The sequence below is a fragment of the Clinocottus analis genome, unplaced genomic scaffold, assembly GCF_023055335.1.
Source record: "Clinocottus analis isolate CAN_PGR_092001 unplaced genomic scaffold, fCliAna1.0.p SCAF_5, whole genome shotgun sequence".
NCBI classification, from domain to species: Eukaryota; Metazoa; Chordata; class Actinopteri; order Perciformes; family Cottidae; genus Clinocottus; species Clinocottus analis.
In genome coordinates this window covers 20504011-20523211 of record NW_027176207.1, presented here as the reverse complement: position 1 = coordinate 20523211, position 19201 = coordinate 20504011, and the positions used below count along the sequence as shown (strand labels likewise).

General features: G+C 44.1%; 1 protein-coding gene across 1 annotated transcript in view; it reads left to right on the top strand.

Moving 5' to 3' along the window:
* The first annotated feature begins 534 nt into the window (after positions 1 to 534).
* Positions 535 to 19201, top strand: part of pdlim4 (PDZ and LIM domain 4) — a 50746-nt gene continuing 32079 nt past the window's right edge. The window contains exons 1-2 of the mRNA XM_068600860.1: positions 535 to 742; positions 11495 to 11646. Of these exons, the coding sequence (XP_068456961.1) occupies positions 650 to 742; positions 11495 to 11646 (245 nt within the window). The 5' untranslated portion in view covers positions 535 to 649. The remainder of the gene's footprint in view (positions 743 to 11494; positions 11647 to 19201) is intronic.

The window sequence follows — 19201 nt, the reverse complement described above, 5'->3', positions numbered from 1 at the left end:
ATTTGTGTACCTCATGGCTCAAGAGATGTTTTCACGGACGTGTATGAAGGCAGATTTGTCTTCATTACGCAAACAAAGAGAGCAAATTTCTAGTTTGTAACTAGAATTTCTGGGCCAGAAATTCTAGTTTAATGTGTAAATGAGAAAAGAATACACCAACTTTAACAATACATAATTCAATAAATGTAAATCTCTTATTTGAAAGGCAATCAAAACTCATAACTGTGAAATATTATTTATTGGTCTAATTACAGACAAAAAAAATCTACCTTCAAAGAAATGGCACAAAAAAGTAAATCAACTTGGAAACACAGAAGTTGACGGTTCGAGTTGCCCAACTTCTTTATGGAGCTGCAACCTGCACCATGAACAATGTGATTAGCGGGCTCTCCTCCCTCCCTCCCCCGGGCCTCGACCCCTCCCACTCCGTGTGACCGGCTGGAGGCGGGCAGCACGACCCGTCATCCGCGCGTCAAAGGCGGCTTCGTTATTTAAACTTGCGTCTAAGGCGAGGAGCGGAGTTTCATCCAGCAGCCGCGCGCACAGGACCGGCGCTACTTCACGTTTCCTCCTCCGCGGATATACACACACACACACACACACACACACACATTCACCCCCACATCCGGTGCAGCCCCGGTAGAAAACCATGAGCCAGACCGTGACGCTGAAGGGACCCTCTCCGTGGGGCTTTCGGCTGGTGGGAGGACGGGACTTCAGCACGCCGCTCACCGTCTCCAGGGTAGGTGAACCCCGCGCGCGTGTCCGTCCATTCATTGAGACAAAAAAGAAGGAAAACGTGTTTTATCATCCGGGTCGCGACTGGTGTCAATGAATGCATGAAGGGGCGTGTTTTTAATAAACTCTTTCTTATTAATTCATCCTCAATGTAAAATGTCTGTTAATCGGAATTGCAGTTTACGAAGTGTTTGTTGCTCTTAACAGCTGACGGACGGGGGCCGTCTAATCCCTGGCAGCCTGCAAATAATAATGGGGGAAAAGTGTTATTTTAATAGTTTGAACAACTATATTGGGGCTACAACTTCCTATTTTTTATTGCTGATTAATCTATTAATATTTTTTTCGATTTAATTCATTAGTTGTTGTGGTGTATACAATTTAAGAAGTTGAATGAATAAGTTTTTTTCTTGCGTAACTCAAATATAACGTTTAATATTCAATAAGTAAATTGAATCAGAATATTTGGACTTTTTTTCTTTAGTAAAAAAATGACTCAAACTGATCTAAATAGCTGACAACCAACATGCGTGTGTGTGTATAAGTGTGTTTGTATACGTGTGCGTGAGTAAGTTTGTGTGAGTGTGTGTACGTGTGTGCGTGTGTGTGTGCATGTGTCTGTATACATATGTTTGTGTGTATATGTGACAATCAATCGCCTAAACACCTAAAGTTTAGAGCTGTTTAGGTGATTGGTTGTCACATATATAAATATATTTGATTTAAATATAGTTTAGAGTCTAAACTATATTTAAATCAGACATATTTATATATTGTTGGTGTTCCAGTAAGTGACCTCAGGTGTGGTCATATTTCTCAACAGATGCTTGTGATGACATGTTATTGTGTGCGTTATTTAATTAGTCATCGGTAACACTGACTGGTAGTGAAAAGCAGTGGGATATATTGTGCATGAACTTTCCTGACCCACAGAATATGGGTCAGGAGTCAGCGTGCTGGCAGTAGCCACCGGTTCTTTGCGGCCAGAATAAACAACACAGCCCGGTTCTGCTGGAGGGCTCGCATGAGGGGGAGGGCTGCTGACATTTGTTTTTCATCAGCGCTCTCTCTGGTGCTGCTGAGGGAGACCAGGTGTCGCGCTCAGCTGTATCACCAAGCCCTCAAACCGACCCTTTAACTACAGGGCCCTCGCACTTCAACCAAAGGTGTCATTTTTTTTTTAGATTTACGGCGGCCAGATTAACAACTCTGAGAGGAGCAGACGAGCTGCCGAAGGTCACCGCCGAGTCCCTTTGTTTTAAAGAGCTGCGATGCGACGGCGTGGCCGGAGGCGTGCTTTGACTCTGTTCAGCGTGTGCAGAAATCAAAAGTCTCGCCGGTTGCGGTTTCAGCATGAAAGAGTCCCCTCGCTCGCTCGGCGCCTTTTTGCTTCTCCAAAGGCAATGGAATTTAGCAAATTAGGAAATGTCTGTGGTTAAAGAGCTCTGTAACTTCACGCTTGATGTTAATGTTTGTCTCTTGTGTGTTGACTCTCGAGACCGTCACATGAAATGCAGTCCGTTGGCTTCGTGTCCAGCCACACGAAATGTGAGTTTCTTTAGTTTTGTGTTGTTCGGAACGACTTCTCTTTCGGGACGATGTTGCGTTACGAAAGAAATAGCTTTATTAGGTTCAAGAGAAATATTATGGTTTGGCCTTTGAATAACTACGTACATTAATCTTAAGGCAACAAAAACACTGTGTTAGGTTTAAGAAAAACATTATGGTTGGCCTTAAAATAGCTACTCACAGTTAGCTTGAGGCTACAAAACCAACGTTAGCTTGAAGCTACAAAGCCAACGTCATGATGAATGTTTTCAGTTGATTTTCAATACTATGTTATTTGCTCTATGTATTTAGTTTTGTGTTGTTTGAAACGACGTCTCTTTCCGGACGATATTGTGTTGCATAACAAACGTCAGATTTGGGCAACAAAACCACTCTGTTTGGTTTTAGAAAAACATTACGGTTTGGCCTTTAAATAACTATGTACATTAGGATATAGGCAACAAAACCACTTGGTTAGGTTTTTGAGAAACATTCTTGTTGGTCTTTAAATAGCTACCCACAGTTAGGTTGAAGCAACGAAACCAACGTTAGCTTGAGGCTACAAAACCAACGTTAGCTTGAGGCTACAGAAACAACGTCATCCTGAATGTTTTCAGTTGACATTCAATACTATGTTATTAGCTCTATGTATTTAGTTTTGTGTTGTTCGGGACGACTTTGCGTTTCAAAACAAACAAAAACCACTCTATTTGGTTTAAGAGAAACATTATGGTTTGGCCTTAAAATAACTACCCACAGTTAGCTTGAGGCTACAAAACCAACATTAGCTTGAGGCTACAAAACCAACGTCATCATGAATGTTTTCAGCTGATATTCAATACTATGTTATTAGCTCCGACCGCTGCACAGTCATGCGTGTAATTCATGTGTCCACCACACAAAAGGACCCTAATTGTCTTTCCATTGTCATTGTGTTCGTGCCGAGCGAAATCAAAAACAAACGCACAATTCGTGTCCATGTACACAAAACCAATGGATTACATGCCGAGACTATTTCACTTTTTATGAGTGTTTCCAGCGCAGATGATGCCCAAGACCAGAGTTAATTTGGATAAAAAAATAAATAATCTACGCTACATGGCATCTTTATGTGTTGGTTTCATGCTGCATTTGAAGTCTACCTGTTGCTTTGTGCGGCTTCAGCACATCTTTAGACCTTCCTGACTTCTTTAAATATTACAGTTGACAAGTTGCAGTTTACAATATCAGCAATTTAACAATTTCTGCATTATGCCACTTCTGTCTGCAGACTTTCATGACTGCCAGTGCATTAAATACCACGGCATCCGTGCACGGGGGAAGACTCTGCACTGTGAACATTGCGTAACTAAGTGACGATGGCGTCAGTGGAGATAATTGCCGGTTACACCGAACAGACAGTTGCATAGCGAAGACGGCAATAAAAACCAACGCTGACATGGAATAGCTGCTCGCGGGAGTACAAGGGAGTTTCGACTAATTCCTAAATCTTGGCTTCAAAAATTTAGACAAGGAAACAGCTGGTGCGATGCAAGCATATTTATCAAAATATGTAATGTCAGGGGCATAAATACACACAGTGTGTTTGGCAGTAGGAGCGTGCATTGCTTTCTACTGGACCAAATTGAAATGTACTGAACTGAAGTCACGTGCTCTGACACGTCAGCTGACAACACAACATGTGACTGACAGAACTCAGAATAGTTTTTATGCGAGTGAATAAATCACAATAAATTTCAGGAAGAAGTGAGGAAACACATAAAGAATGATGGTGGGAAAGGAGCCTCTCTCCTCACCTCATGGGAGCTGGTCGCAGTCTGACGCTCAGCGTTATAAATTGCCGCTGATAAACTGGAGTATCTCCTCCTCTTGCTATTTATCACACGCTTGCAACATTCCCGCCGTACCGTGCGAGCCCAAGACGGCCATTACAATGTGTTGAATGGTGACACTGAGAGAGATGCATGGAGGGAGAGAGCGGATGTCTCGGAGAAGGATGGTTTATGTCTCCCAGTGTTCAAAATGCCTTTGTTTTTTTAGAGGGGGGGGGGGGTTTAAGTATCATGCAGAACCCATACAAGGTTGTACAAGTGTCTGCTGGCTCTGTATAACTTAAAACTAAAGCCTTTATTATTTCTAATGGCAGAAAGAAGTCTGGTTGTATAGAAGTCTATGCTTCATGTGTTAAAGCTGCATTCTCTCTCCTGACCGCCAAGGGGCGACTCCTCTGGTTGTATAGAAGTCTCTGCTTCATGTGTTAAAGCTGCATTCTCTCTCCGGACCACCAGGGGGCGACTCCTCTGGTTGTATAGAAGTCTATGCTTCATGTGATAAAGCTGCATTCTCTCTCCTGACTGCCAAGGGGCGACTCCTCTGGTTGTATAGAAGTCTATGCTTCATGTGTTAAAGCTGCATTCTCTCTCCGGACCACCAGGGGGCGACTCCTCTGGTTGTATAGAAGTCTATTCTTCATGTGTTAAAGCTGCATTCTCTCTCCTGACCACCAAGGGGCGACTCCTCTGGTTGTATAGAAGTCTATGCTTCATGTGTTAAAGCTGCATTCTCTCGCCGGACCACCAGGGGGCGACTCCTCTGGTTGTATAGAAGTCTATGATTCATGTGTTAAAGCTGCATTCTCTCTCCTGACCACCAGGGGGCGACTCCTCTGGTTGTATAGAAGTCTATGCTTCATGTGTTAAAGCTGCATTCTTTCTCCTGACCACCAGGGGGCGACTCCTCTGGTTGTATAGAAGTTTATATAAGTGACTCTACTTCTCTTTTGATGTATTCCCGCAGTAAACATTGTAAACATGAGTTTATGTCTCAATCTCTAGTTGCAAGTCTTCTTCATTACAACATGATGTTCATTTAGTAATTTATGGTCATTTAGAGTCAAATAGTTCGTAGATGTTATTTGTAAAATTTTGGTCATTTAAAAAATGTCTTATTCAAGACTGACACACCTCCTCCTCCCTTCTTCCTTCATTTTATTCTGCATGAATACAAGTGAAAGCCTGAAAAAACACCTGCACTTGGAGACAGTGAAAGTTGTAAATACCAGAAAACCAGTTGTGATGGCGGCAGCTGTTTTTTCCCCCTGAAGGTGATAATGTCCCAGGATAAGCCCATTAGTCTCCCGCCAGCCCGTTAAGACTCCAGCCAGTTAATGACGTGTCTACTCCACTCTGGAAACACTGTGTGTGTGTTTGTGTGTGTGTGTGTGTGTGTGTGTCGGAGAAGCAGAAACATAATAAAATCGCTAACTGCTGAAGCATTTAGCGAGGACACGTCGAATATGGCAGCTGCGGTGTAATCGGTGTCAAACCGACGTGTCGGGGCGTTTGTCGGTCGTCTTCTGGACGGGAATTCACGACTGAGTGTCGGGTAAATAACTCCGACACTGTTTTTTTTTTTTACTATCTGTCCTTTCAGACAAACTGATGTTTCTTTCGCACATGACACGTTCTGGAAATTTGTGAAAAGGAAGAAAAAGTTCTGCGCCTTTTGCTTGAAAAATTACTTTAACGATCACTATTGTAAATAGTTTCCGGACGCACCGATACGACTTCTTCAGTGCCGATAGGGAGACTTTGGGTCTCGCACCAATCTGATAAATAAACATGGTTTTCTTAACTATGTACATGGAACCAGTACATGCATAGATATAACTTTACTGAGTTCTTCTGTTTGCTCATGGATTTCGTTCCGCCTCAGTCATCAAATCCACCGTCAAACTGTTAAAAATACATGACAATATTTAACTCCTTTGGTTGTATAGAAGTCCATGGTTCATGTGGTTAAACTGCATTCTCTCTCCTGACCACCAGGGGGTGCCTCCTCTGGTTGTATAGAAGTACATGCTTCATGTGTTAAAGCTGCATTCTCAACTAATCACCAGAGGGGCTACTCCTTTGGTTGTATAGAAGTCCATACTTCATGTGTTAAAGTTTATTCTCTCTGTCCACCAGGGGGGTGACTCCTCTGGTTGTATAGAAGTCATGTGTTAAAGCTGCATTCTCTCTCCAGACCACCAGGGGGCGACTCCTCTAGGTTGTATAGAAGTTGTCTGTGCTTTATGTCTTAAAGCTGCATTCTCTCTACTGACCACCAGGGGGCTACTCCTTTGTTTGTATAGAAGTTTATGCTTCATGTGTTAAAGCTGCGTTCTCTACTAACCACCAGAGGGCTACTCCTTTGGTTGTATAGAAGTCTACACTACACCGACAGGAGGAACGATTCCACCACCCCAAAAAAAAACCCTCTTTCCATCGAAGCTTTTTAGGAAAACCGCGAGGAACATGTGAAGCTATCCTCCAGGAAATAAAAGAGTCACGAAGAATCATCCGTCACGCTCTTTATGGAACGGCTGGTTTTCCACTTAAAAGAAGAAAGGGGGAGGAAAATAACCTGCGTTCACATCGAGGTCGTTTTCATGTTGGTTGAGCTGAAGGACGCTGGAGTCGGCCTCAAGAACACGTGTATCTCAGATCGCACTGCGTGTCCTTTGTACCCTTTAATCTCTCGGCGCACGCATTCCTCAGACGGGACATGTGACCGAAAGCCACCCGGGCCGGTCCTCCGCTGGTTATACTGGTCGGCTGCAGGCTGCTCTCGTGCAGGAGATAGCGGACGGTTCTGTCCAAGAAGTTCATAAATAACCTTTTGAGACCAGCAGAGCGATGCTGCTCGTCTGTAGCTCTACTCTAAACAAGTAGGAGTCATGTAAATGTGTAATATTCATGTGTTCATGACGTTCATTTACGCCGAGTTTGAAATAATGAATTTGCTTTTAAAAGAAAGAGGCTCAAAATATCAGCAGCATACATACAGGCATCTATATAAATGTTTATTCTTTTAGTTAAACTATTGTCTCTCATTCATTTGTTTCATTTAAGGTTTACTGTATGCTTTGAATCCTCATTGTTAGTTCAAATACTACATTTGATCACTTTTTACTGTTCACACACACATTTCACACAATGTTTGCTCATGGACATTTGGTTTAAAGTCATGGAAATTGATTTAAACTCATAGAAAATTGATTTAAAGTCATGCAAAAGTCATGAGAAATTGGTTAAAAGTCATTGACAATTGGTTTAAAGTCATGGAAATATGGTGAAAAGCCGTGGAAATATGGTTATAAGTCATGAAAAATCTTGAAAATTTGGTTAAAAGTGGGTTAAAATTCATGGAAAGTCTTGGAAATTTGGTTAAGTCATGAACATTTGGTTAAAAGTCATGGAAATTTGCTTTAAAGTCTTGGAAATGTGGTTTAAAGTCATGAAATCCGTTGGTCAGGATGTGTATGACTCCTGTCTACAGCATGAAGCGAGTTTTTAATCGTGTGCTTTTCCTTGTTGCCGTTTGCGTCGTCTTCGTCTTCTCGCTCACTTCCACTTTCTCTTTGTTTCACTGTCATGATCTACGATGCTGTGAGATATTTTGAGTCAATTCTTTGAGTTTCCTTCTAGTAAACAGTCAGCCAACGTTGTCCAGGGCTTTTATTTTGAAAGGTAAGAATGTAAAGCTGATCTGGAAAGAGTTGATCTTTTAATCTCTTGTCCTTGGAGCTACTAAACACACTCATAAAGCCACAAACACAACTGTGTGTTATGATGATTTGTGCAGATTTTGATTACAAACGAGGTGTTTGTTTAAGAATAGAGACAATATATTTACCTAACACTTCATAACTATACAAAGAGATATCCTGCAGTGTGTCAAAATTAACTTGAAATGATATGTTCATTTACATTTCTTGAGGTAAATCAAATATTTGGATCATTTAACTGGTTAAAACTCTCTTTTTCATTCTTCACATTCAAACGAGTGCCCTTATTTTGATAGTTTGAGTCAAATCTTGCGCAAATTTGGATAATTTTGTTTATTTATTCTCTTTTTCTTCCTTTCCACCACTTCTAGAAACCACTCCTTGTTCGTTCCTATCAGCTCGCGCCCGAGACAACTCTTAATCATCTATAATTAAGAGTTGTTTTGCGAGGCGAGCGTCGTCTCCTTCTTCTAACTTTAGCGTCGACGACGTGAAGCGAGCAAGAGGGGATCGCTCCGACCCGGTTACTACGATGTGGTTTCATGCGAGTGGGAAAAGGCAAAAATACAAATGTTTGAAATGCCGCGGAGTAAAAACATAATTAGCGGATGTTGTGTGATGACATCACACAACATCCGCAGTGTAAATATAGCACTTTGTGATTATGTCTGAACCACTTAACTCTGCTCTCCTTATGAGTCCAAGACGGGAATGTTTGTCCTCTAGTGACGACCTCAGTCGTGTGTTAGTGTGTGTGTGTGTGTGTGAGAGAGAGTGTGTGTGTGTGTGTGTGTGAGTGACTCATACCCTGCTATTCATGGTCCGACCCTGAGGTGAAATAAATCACTTTGTTTGGGGGTTTGCATGAACTTCGGCCCACTGTGACACACACACACACACACACACACACACACACACACACACACACACACACACACACACACACACACACACACACACACACACACACACCCACCAGGACGTACTAGTGGGTTTAATGAAGCTCACCTCACACACGTACACAAACAACTTTGCCTTCACGTACGACATCCTCAGACTTTCAGGAAAAAAACCTTTTTAAGGGGAGAAAAAGGGAAGAAACATTCAAGAGAGCAACAGAGGAGGATCCCTCTGCCAGGTTGCACAGAAGTACAAGAGATGATGATTCATATCATGAGTAGTAGCATGATGAAGAAGTTACAGCAACGTTGGCTGTTTAGCTCGCCTGAAATGTATTTTTAGGTGAGGTTCCCTCTGATTCACATACACACTTACACACATTTCCCACAATGCCTCACCTCTCCGTTTACAGGAACTGAGTCGGGGACATTGGGGCGGTCGGAGGCCGTAAATTAGGAATTCCACATCAGAACCACACGACTCAGCTATTAGCGCTTCATGGAGCGTGAACTTGTGTGCCTTTGCTCTTAAAGACGCTCTTCCCGGGTTAGCGAGGCTGCTGCTCTTGCACAAGCAGATCTCTCTGTTGGTTATTTCCTGAGGATAAAATCTTAATTTATCTTGGATTAAACGACGGATATCTGAGAGAGAACTGAATGTTATTTAAACACAAGGTTGCGAGCTGTTGCGGGGTCGGGCAGTGGGCGCTCAGAGGGAGGCATCCGCTTGAAAACTTGGCCGACGGGACAAAGATTAATCACCGACACTTGACATACGAGTGGCCCATTAACAGGAACACCAGCTTAAATCTTCTCTGAGTGCTCATGCTTACAGGTGGCCATTCTAGCCTTTTAGCTCTCAGGTATGTCACAAAGTGCTTCCTGGTTCAGATTTTTTCGCCAATAGAGGAAACCGGTAGTCTTGCCGCTTTGTTCGGTGTCAGAATTGATCTCGCGTTTACATTTGAGATGTTAAACTGTAACTCCAGGCTCAAGCGAGCTACAATATCAAAGCTAACAGGTTGCCAATAGGTTAGCTTTGCCGCAGCAGGTTTAATTATCGGCACAATGAAGAGAAGTTGGGCTTATTTTCTGAAACCAATGTAGCATGATGGAGTCAGCAAGCTAACTAGTGGACGACTGGCTACTTTGCTAGCTTGCTCCGCTACGCGTTCCTACAACACAGGTAACAGAAAATGATCCCATCAATGCAGTCAAAGAGAGACTAGCTAGTTAGCTAACAAGCGAAATAGCAGGCCAACCACGTGGGGGTCGGCTGGCTACTTTGCTAGTTTGCTCCGCTACACTGTCCTGCGACACAGGCAACAAAAAATGATCCAGACAATGTAGTCAAAGAGAGACTAGCTAGTTAGCTAACTCGGGAAATAGAGGCCAACGACGTTGGGTTTGGCTGGCTACTTGGCTAGCTTGCTCTGCTACGCTTTCCTGCGACAGAAAATGATCCCAACAATGTCGTCAAAGAGAGACTAGCTAGTTAGCAGTACCCTAAGCCTAGCTAGTTAGATAACTAGCGAAATAACCAGCCAACGACGTCGGGGTCGGCTAACACGGTCCAGTTGGTTCATGTCGGTACCAGATAGCGAGCGAACGAACATATTGAGAGAAACTTCTTCCATCCTCAACGATGTGTCATAAAGGGGTCTATAGTCTAAATAGTTCGTTGATAAAATAATCAGCACATTAATCATCTCTAGTTTCCTGCCAGCTGCCCACAGCTGCTGCTCGACGTATAAACTCCTCTGTGTGTTCGGAACGGTTAATAATATTATCGTCAAGTCCAACTCTTATTAAAGCGCCACAGATTGTGCTTCAAACTCTTCCAAAAACATTATGACAAACGCCGATTGCATCCAGCTGCGGAAAACGTCCTCGCGTTTAAATGGTTGGCGGGGGGAAAAAAACGCAGTCAAACTAATACTCATGCGCGTCATAGCTCGACAGCACACGGACGACCGGAGACATTTTGGCAAATGTTCACATTTTATTCTGTCTTTTGATTCATTGCTAGTAAAGTTATATAGTTTTTCTCTCCATGCAGCTTCCCCGTGTTTTACTGTGCATGTCTCGGTCCGATGATTTGACTGGTAGTTTATTCTGATGTATTTCTGCCAAAAAAATGACCCCGGCCTGCAAGCAGCGGGTTGTGTGTGTATGTAATGTTGGATAATTGTTGTCATATGGTGTTTAGTGTGTCTGTGAAGGTGCACTGCACCCACTGGAGACAGGAGACCGGTGCTGTTTCTGGAATAAAAGGATCACAGCGAGGGGAAACCTGCTCACTGTCCAGCGGCTCAAACATAATCTCCCAAATGAAAGCGATGTGGACATGTTTTACAAGATCAAAGCGGAGAGGGGTGGAGCTATAAGAACATATTGAGCAGATGTTCTGGCAAATTAATCTTACATTACACAGAGACAGTTCGGGGTTTCAAAGCTCATTTGCAAACACAACCTCACCATCCGCTGAAGGGTTGACGCAATCGACGAGCGATCGCAAAGTTCGTTTTTAATTGAATTTCTAAAGCCGAGACGCGTTAAAGAAAACTCTCCTCGGTGTCGTTGTTTCTGGCGCTTGAGAACGTAAATTGCCGCCCGAGGCGATATCCCATAAATCAAAAGGAAAGAGAGCTGCCTGTGTTGAACTTGGCCTCCTCGGTGACGCTCCCACTGCTTTTTTCTCTCTTTCTTGCTGCCCGACGCCACTTTCTCAACGTCCCTTTTGCATGTCTCCCCGCAGGTGACGCCCGGCGGCAAGGCGGCGCAGGGCGAGCTGTGTCCGGGCGACACCATCCTGGCCATCAACGGCGACAGCACGGAGCTCATGACGCACATGGAGGCTCAGAACCGGATCAAAACCTGCACCCGGCAGCTCGCGCTCAACATCAGCCGGTACGGAGACCCGACAGCCGTTTACGAACTTTTTACTTTATCTTTTACTACATCATTAGCATGCAGTTTACTGTACTTCTACTGTAATTGCTTGCAGATGTATTATTTATATGCACGTCTCTGCATATTCAGCACGTGAGGATGAATGATGGGAAATTGTGACGTTGAGTGGATGTCAGGATGTAGTATCGCCGTCACAGCTTTGACCCTCAGCAGAGGCTTTTGTGCCCATAATTGCATTTTTTTAATGACTCAGCTCTTTTACTACGACCATATTGTTTGTATTTCTGGTTCCGCACAGTCGAGTCGGGTTTAAACGGTCGTCTCTCTGCTCCGTTCGAACGGCGACCTTTTCTAGTAGTGGACTCCGCGGCTCGCCGTTCAGTTCATGGGGCGGAAAATTAGCTGCTCTGCGTCGCTTTTTTTGACTCCGAGCACGCGAGGATGGATGACTCGGCCTTTAGCCGAGGACGGGAGCAACGTGTTTCTGTCAACATGGCCAAGTGGAAACCATCCATCTCAAGAGTTAATGACAGGGAGGGACAACGGGAGGAGGGGGGGGTGGATGGAGAATAACCAAAGGAAAAACTGAAAATGTCAGTCGCTTCCCACATTTCTATTAGACGGCTTCTCGGGGGTTGCCAGAGCGAATCTGGCAACCTCGGATGAGGAACGCTGTGCGGTTTCAGCCTCGGTTACAAGTGACAACTGCCAACTGGGTTCCTCCAGCAGCTCCCTCCCACACTCTTTTTTTATTTTTCTCTCGCTCCCGTAATGGTTCGCAGCGTGAAGTTGACGTGCAGACGCAGTGGAAAAGAAGAACCGCGGCGAGTAATCGGAGAAGCGAAGATTCACACATGCGGGCGAATCCAAAGTCAGACGGAGAAGCACTTTCCTCTCTCTGCACTGCATTGGTGCGTTTTTATATAGTCCCATTGTCCCCCATGTGAAGCTTGCTGCGTCCTCCCAGCATGCACGGCGTTGCGTTGTGAGTTCTACAACGTCAAGTAAATACACCGCGAAAAACCGAGAAGACGAGGGATTGTAATCAACTATGAACTCGTATCTCGATATCTATGAAGAGACGGAGGTTGAATATCTTGCAGATGATTGGACTTTGATGCAAAATATATACTCCATACAAACATTTCTTTAGGACCATTTGGATGAGAGTCGACCTCCTTCTGTTCAACTCTCGGCTTTAACCTTTTGCGAAAATCCTCCCGCTCCTATTTTAAGTCCCAGCATGCCCCATTCAGACAATCTTTTGGCATAAAATACGTAACTTTCCCATTTTCCATCAATTTTTGTTGCAGATTCTGATTCTTTAGGTCCTAATCTTTCTAAAAAGGTGTCTCATTGACGCTCCAGGAGGCATTTTTGGGGGAATCTGGCTCACATCATGCTGGATGTTAAATAGTTACCATCAAAATATCTTTTTAAAAGTGAAAAAGTTTTTTTTTGCAGATGTACAGTTTTTTCCCAAGACTTTCCTGAACAAATACATACAATAAACACAAGTATTGGAATTAATTTGGTGTTCCTACAATGACTCAAACACAGAGAAAAGGAGACATTGTTCCACAGTTTTCAACAGATGGTTAAACCAGGGCCTTGAACCCTCAACCCTCCGGGACTCGACTCACGTCACCTGGTGGAGTGAGTAAAGCACCACGTTGCAGCCACTGATGACGCCAAACTGAATTATTTTGGTGATTGACTAACGCTCTATTCATGGAATAGTATCACCAGAGGGATTTACGGGATTTCGAAATTATCCCCCACGTCTGTTTTTTGTCAGATACAAATATCATTATCCAGAACTATCTATGTTTATTTAATACTCACAAATACCTCTCTCCGGGACCAGGAAAGAGACTCTCGACCAGGAAAGAGACAGAAAAAAACATGCAAAAGAATTGTAATTGGCGGTGACAGTTGTGAGAAATGAAGGACGTGTCGGAGTGCACGGGGTTGAAGATCAAAGACGACCTCTTTTCAGCAATTATTATTAAAAAACTAGAGGTTTTTGATGCTTTAGTCCAAGAAAAAAACAACTTCCATTTGTCAAATAATCCAGCAGACACGCCGTCGTCCTGTTGCTCATCAACCGTCCTTTTGTCCGCCGCAGAAACCGGCCAGATAGCGGCCGAGGCCAGCAGCTGGCATGCGACCTTTCTGCAGTTTATTGCGGCGTAATTACGGTCTGAACCGCCCCGCCGCTGGACCGGACGAGGGTCAGAGGGGAGCCAGCGACCCTCTGACCCCGGAGCGTAAAATGAGCTGCCGACGAAGGGCTGGAACGACGGAACAACCAGCAGATGAAGGAGGGGGAAAAGCAGAATTTAAAAAAGATGGATGTGATGCTTTAGAGAGAGGGAGAAGGGGACGTCGAAGCCAAGTAGAGGAGCGGTGAATCGGAGCGACCCGGCGAGGGAATCCACACGGGCTTTTTTAACGGCTAACGTTTTTTTGCTGGGCGCACCGCTGGAAATCGAATTACACGCCGAAGCTCAGAGTTGAATTTCTCCCTCCTGAGATAGAGGACATGAGTCACAGAAGGTTTTTATTTTTTAATTTTTATCATCTTTTTGAATACTCCTGCTCGGCATTGTGGAAAAAGGGAGACTCTTCCAAGTCAAATATAAACCAAAGGCTGAGTAAAAGTCTCATGGTCTCCAATTATTTGCAACCCCCGTAGCGCGGCGCTTTTTAAAGCGTTTGGCGTCCTGGACCTCGAGGTGAGGTAGATTATTTATTGTTTCTCTCCCTCGGGACAAACGCAGCACAGGAAGTCGTGTTAATAAACAGCAACGGTCACTACGACAGAGCACAGAAACAACGTGCAGGAGCTCCAACTTCCAACAGGATCATGTAGCTACATGTAGCTCACGTAGCTACATGTAGCTCATGTAAACCTACCACCAAAATACAATGAGAATTGGGAAAAAGTCGCAATGCAAAGCAACTGTTGTGCAGACTTCTTGCATAATCTTTAGGTCCAGTTGATGATTTTCTTCCTCCAGATCATTGTGATTAATTATTTAAATTGTCTATTTTTGTGCCACGCGGCGTCCATGTTGTTTTTTTGCACACCAACGATTTGAAATTGATTGTTTTTTTTGCATAAACGTCAGATTCTACAATGGATTGCGGTTCAGCTCAAAGAATCCGATGCGATGATGATGATGATGTAAGAGGTCTACAGGAATAATTGAGGATTATTTAATTCCAGCCACGAAATCTGGAGTCCAACAAAATTGGGAGTGACTCAAAAGAACTCCCGCTGAATCACTACAATATATAACATTTCAAAGGACACCAGTTTTGGCCGACATTAAACGGCTTCGTCGTAAAATACTCCAAAGTGTCACAGAGGGAGAAACGGGAGACCTGTAATTTTGAGTTTCTGCCGATGGATAAATATACGAGTCCACACGTCTGCCGTGACCCAAAATTACAGAACACTGGATTCCTTTAAGCCAGAAGGCTTAAATAACACAAGAATGTGTCTTTGCAACTCCTCCGCATTTATTACTATGCATTTATTACTTTCATTACCCCCTTTTTTGTTTTATTATTCCTCTTACGAAGCATTTAAGAGCACCGGGGGGGTTTGTTCCCCGGGAAGCTTGTGAAAGCCGAGTAAGAAATAAAAGAGGCTTCAGGAAAAATTCAACATTCAAACGCTCAGATACATATTTTTAGATGTCATTAGTCTTGTTCGTCCAGTCCAATCTCGGGAAATCTAATATCTCCCAAATGTCCACAAAAATATTTTTTTTACACCTGCATTATTTTTTTACTATGCATCAGGATTCGAATTCTCTGGTTGTATAGAAGTCTATGCTTCATGTTAAAGCGTCATTCTCTCTCCTGACCACCAGGGGGCGACTCCTCTGGTTGTATAGAAGTCTATGCTTCATGTTAAAGCGTCATTCTCTCTCCTGACCACCAGGGGGCGACTCCTCTGGTTGTATAGAAGTCTATGCTTCATGTTAAAGCGTCATTCTCTCTCCTGGGGGCGACTCCTCTGGTTGTATAGAAGTCTATGCTTCATGTTAAAGCGTCATTCTCTCTCCTGACCACCAGGGGGCGACTCCTCTGGTTGTATAGAAGTCTATATAAATGTCTCTACTTCTCTCTTGATGTATTCCCTCAGTAAACATTGTAAACATGAGTTTATGTCTCAATCTCTAGTGTCAAGTCTTCTTCTATACAGCATGATGTTCATTTAGTAAATTATGGTCATTTAGAGTCAAACAGACCATAAAGCAGGGGACGCTTTAGGGGCGGGGCCACAGGGTGATTGACAGATGCCAATGAAATTCACAACCTTTCATTGCTCATGAATTCATGAATAAAAGGAAAGATGGAAATAGAAACTGAGAAGAAAAAACGCGCTCTGAGGTCACCACTTCACCGCAGCTTTTCATTTTCCTTCGGCCTCGGTGCTGACGCGGCCTGTCAGCGCTCCTCTGCGAGGTGAAACGCCCACGCTAGTTTCTGGCGTCGGTGATCTAACGGAGCAGCATCGTCTCGCTGAGGTGGAAAAAATGGCCGCCGCTCCCGCCACGCACACCATCTGAGTTCACCGTAATGTCAGAGGACCGTTGACGGACACACAGGGCTCCACATTTGGAGTGTGTCACGTCTGCTTTGCTTGGCTTTTATACCCTCAGACCTTAACAGCTTCTCAATATGTGGACCAGCTGTGGATGAAAGCTCCTCGTTCCTCTTTTCATCCATCATTCCATTGACCTCGCCATCGTCCCCCAACCTCCATGTACCACCCTTCTCCTTATCCAAACCGAATTCCCGCTCCACTCATTCACTTTTTCTTCTTCTTTTTTATATATATATATATATATATCGCCTCTTCTTCCAACCTGCCTTTGCCTCCCTGCAGTTTCCCTTTTTTTCTGCCAGAGCTTCTTGGAGAAAGCCATGTGGTCGCAGAGGCCCCGGCGGCGGTTTGGATGCGTTTTCCACCGCCGGCCAGGCCGTTCGGAAAGAGTCCTGCTGGGGTGGCGAGATGCATGGGCTGAGAAGTGAGTCATGATGACTGACTTGTGTGCGTTGCTCTGGCTGCGTGTCGTGTTCTTGTTAAGTAATGATGCGGCAGACGGTTTAGAGTGCAATAGGTCGGTTCACCCAGAATGACCCCAAATATACATTTAGTTTTAGTGATTTAGTTTGGTGATTTGGTCGTCGCCATTTTGGCAACAAATGGACCATAATTTACTAAATGAACGTCATGCTGTATAGAAGAAGACTTGAAACTAGATATTGGGACATAAACTCATGTTTAAAATGTGTATTTCTCTCTTGATGTATTCTCTCAGTAGAATCATCTATATAGACTTCTATACAACCAGAGGAGTCGCCCCGTGCTGGTCAAGAGAGAGAAAACAGCTTAAACACAAGAAGCATATACTTCTATACAACCAGAGGAGTCACCCCCTGGTGGTCAGTAGAAAGAATGCAGCATAGCATACGAAGCATAGACTTCTATACAACCAGAGGAGTGACCCCATTGTGGTCAGTAGAGAGACTGCAGCTTTAACACATGAAGCATAGACTTCTATACAACCAGAGGAGTCGCCCCCTGGTGGTCAGTAGAGAGACTGCAGCTTTAACACATGAAGCCTAGACTTCTATACAACCAGAGGAGTCGCCCCCTGGTGGTCAGTAGAGAGACTGCAGCTTTAACACATGAAGCCTAGACTTCTATACAACCAGAGGAGTCGCCCCCTGGTGGTCAGGAGAGAGAATGCAGCTTTAACACATGAAGCATAGACTTCTATACAACCAGAGGAGTCGCCCCTGGTGGTCAGCAGAGAGAATGCAGCTTTAACACATGAAGCATAGACTTCTATACAACCAGAGGAGTCGCTCCCTGGTGGTCAGGAGAGAGACTGCAGCTTTAACACATGAAGCCTAGACTTCTATACAACCAGAGGAGTCGCCCCTGGTGGTCAGCAGAGAGAATGCAGCTTTAACACATGAAGCATAGACTTCTATACAACCAGAGGAGTCGCTCCCTGGTGGTCAGGAGAGAGACTGCAGCTTTAACACATGAAGTATAGACTTCTATACAACCAGAGGAGTCGCCCCCTGGTGGTCAGGAGAGAGAATGCAGCTTTAACACATGAAGCATAGACTTCTATACAACCAGAGGAGTCGCCCCCTGGTGGTCAGGAGAGAGAATGCAGCTTTAACACATGAAGCATAGACTTCTATACAACCAGAGGAGTCGCTCCCTGGTGGTCAGGAGAGAGACTGCAGCTTTAACACATGAAGTATAGACTTCTATACAACCAGAGGAGTCGCCCCCTGGTGGTCAGGAGAGAGAATGCAGCTTTAACACATGAAGCATGAGTAAGGAGTAAAATCAAAGCAAATCGCAGAGCAAGAGGGATTTAGAGAAAAAAGACCCGTCGTCCGAGCTCTGGAGGATCGGCCTCTTCTCTCGTGCATTGACTCAAGGACCTGTGACTCACGGCTGAGGAATCATGCATCATGCACGAGGCTGCACGGGACCAAATGAACGGGACTCCAGCTGGGACAACGATATAAAGGAACCCCCTCCTCCCCTCCGCAACCTTCTCCTCCTTCATCCCTCCATCGCATCGTTACTCTCCTGCTCTCCCAGGGTCTCCTTTTTTTTGTGGTGGTGGTTCTAAGCGCACCATCAATCAGGTTTGTGAGGTTGTGTTGCATGAAGGGAGGACGGGGCAGACCACAAACCTTCCCCCCTTCTTTTGCTCTCTCGGATTGATCTCGTCGTCACTCGTAGCTGTTCCTCCGCTGTAATCCGAAGATATCCCACTGAATAATTGTTTCTGTTCTCTACGAAATCGTGAACGAGGAAGTATTTTCTAAAAAAAACCCCCAAAAGCTCACACAGAACCGGCGGAAGTGGACGGGTCCAACAAACGGCAATTTTTTACCCATGAGGCCGCGGTTCGTTCTCTATATGAAACGAAAACGCTGATTTTCACCTGACTTGTTTACTTCTGTAACGCCACGTGATTATTTAACCCAAACGACGATCTTTTCTTCAACCTAACCACGTATTTCACGATCTTTTTCCTCAACATAACTACGTATTTCACGATCTCTACTGAACCCAATTACGTATTTCACAATCTTTTTGTCACCTTAACTACGTATTTCACGATCTTTTCGTCAACCTAACTACGTATTTTTACGATCTTTTCGTCACCTTAACTACGTATTTTACGATCTTTTCTTCAACCTAACTACGTATTTCACAATCTTTTCCTCAACCTAACTACGTATTTCACGATCTCTACTGAACCTAACTATGTATTTCTCGATCTTTTCCCCAACCTAACTACGTATTTCACGATCTTTTCCCCAACCTAACTACGTATTTCACAATCTTTTTCCTTAACCTAACTACGTATTTCACGCTTTTCCTCAACCTAACTACGTATTTCACGATCTCTACTGAACCCAATTACGTATTTCACGATCTTTGCTTCACCCTAACTATGTATTTCACGATCTTTTCGTCACCTTAACTACG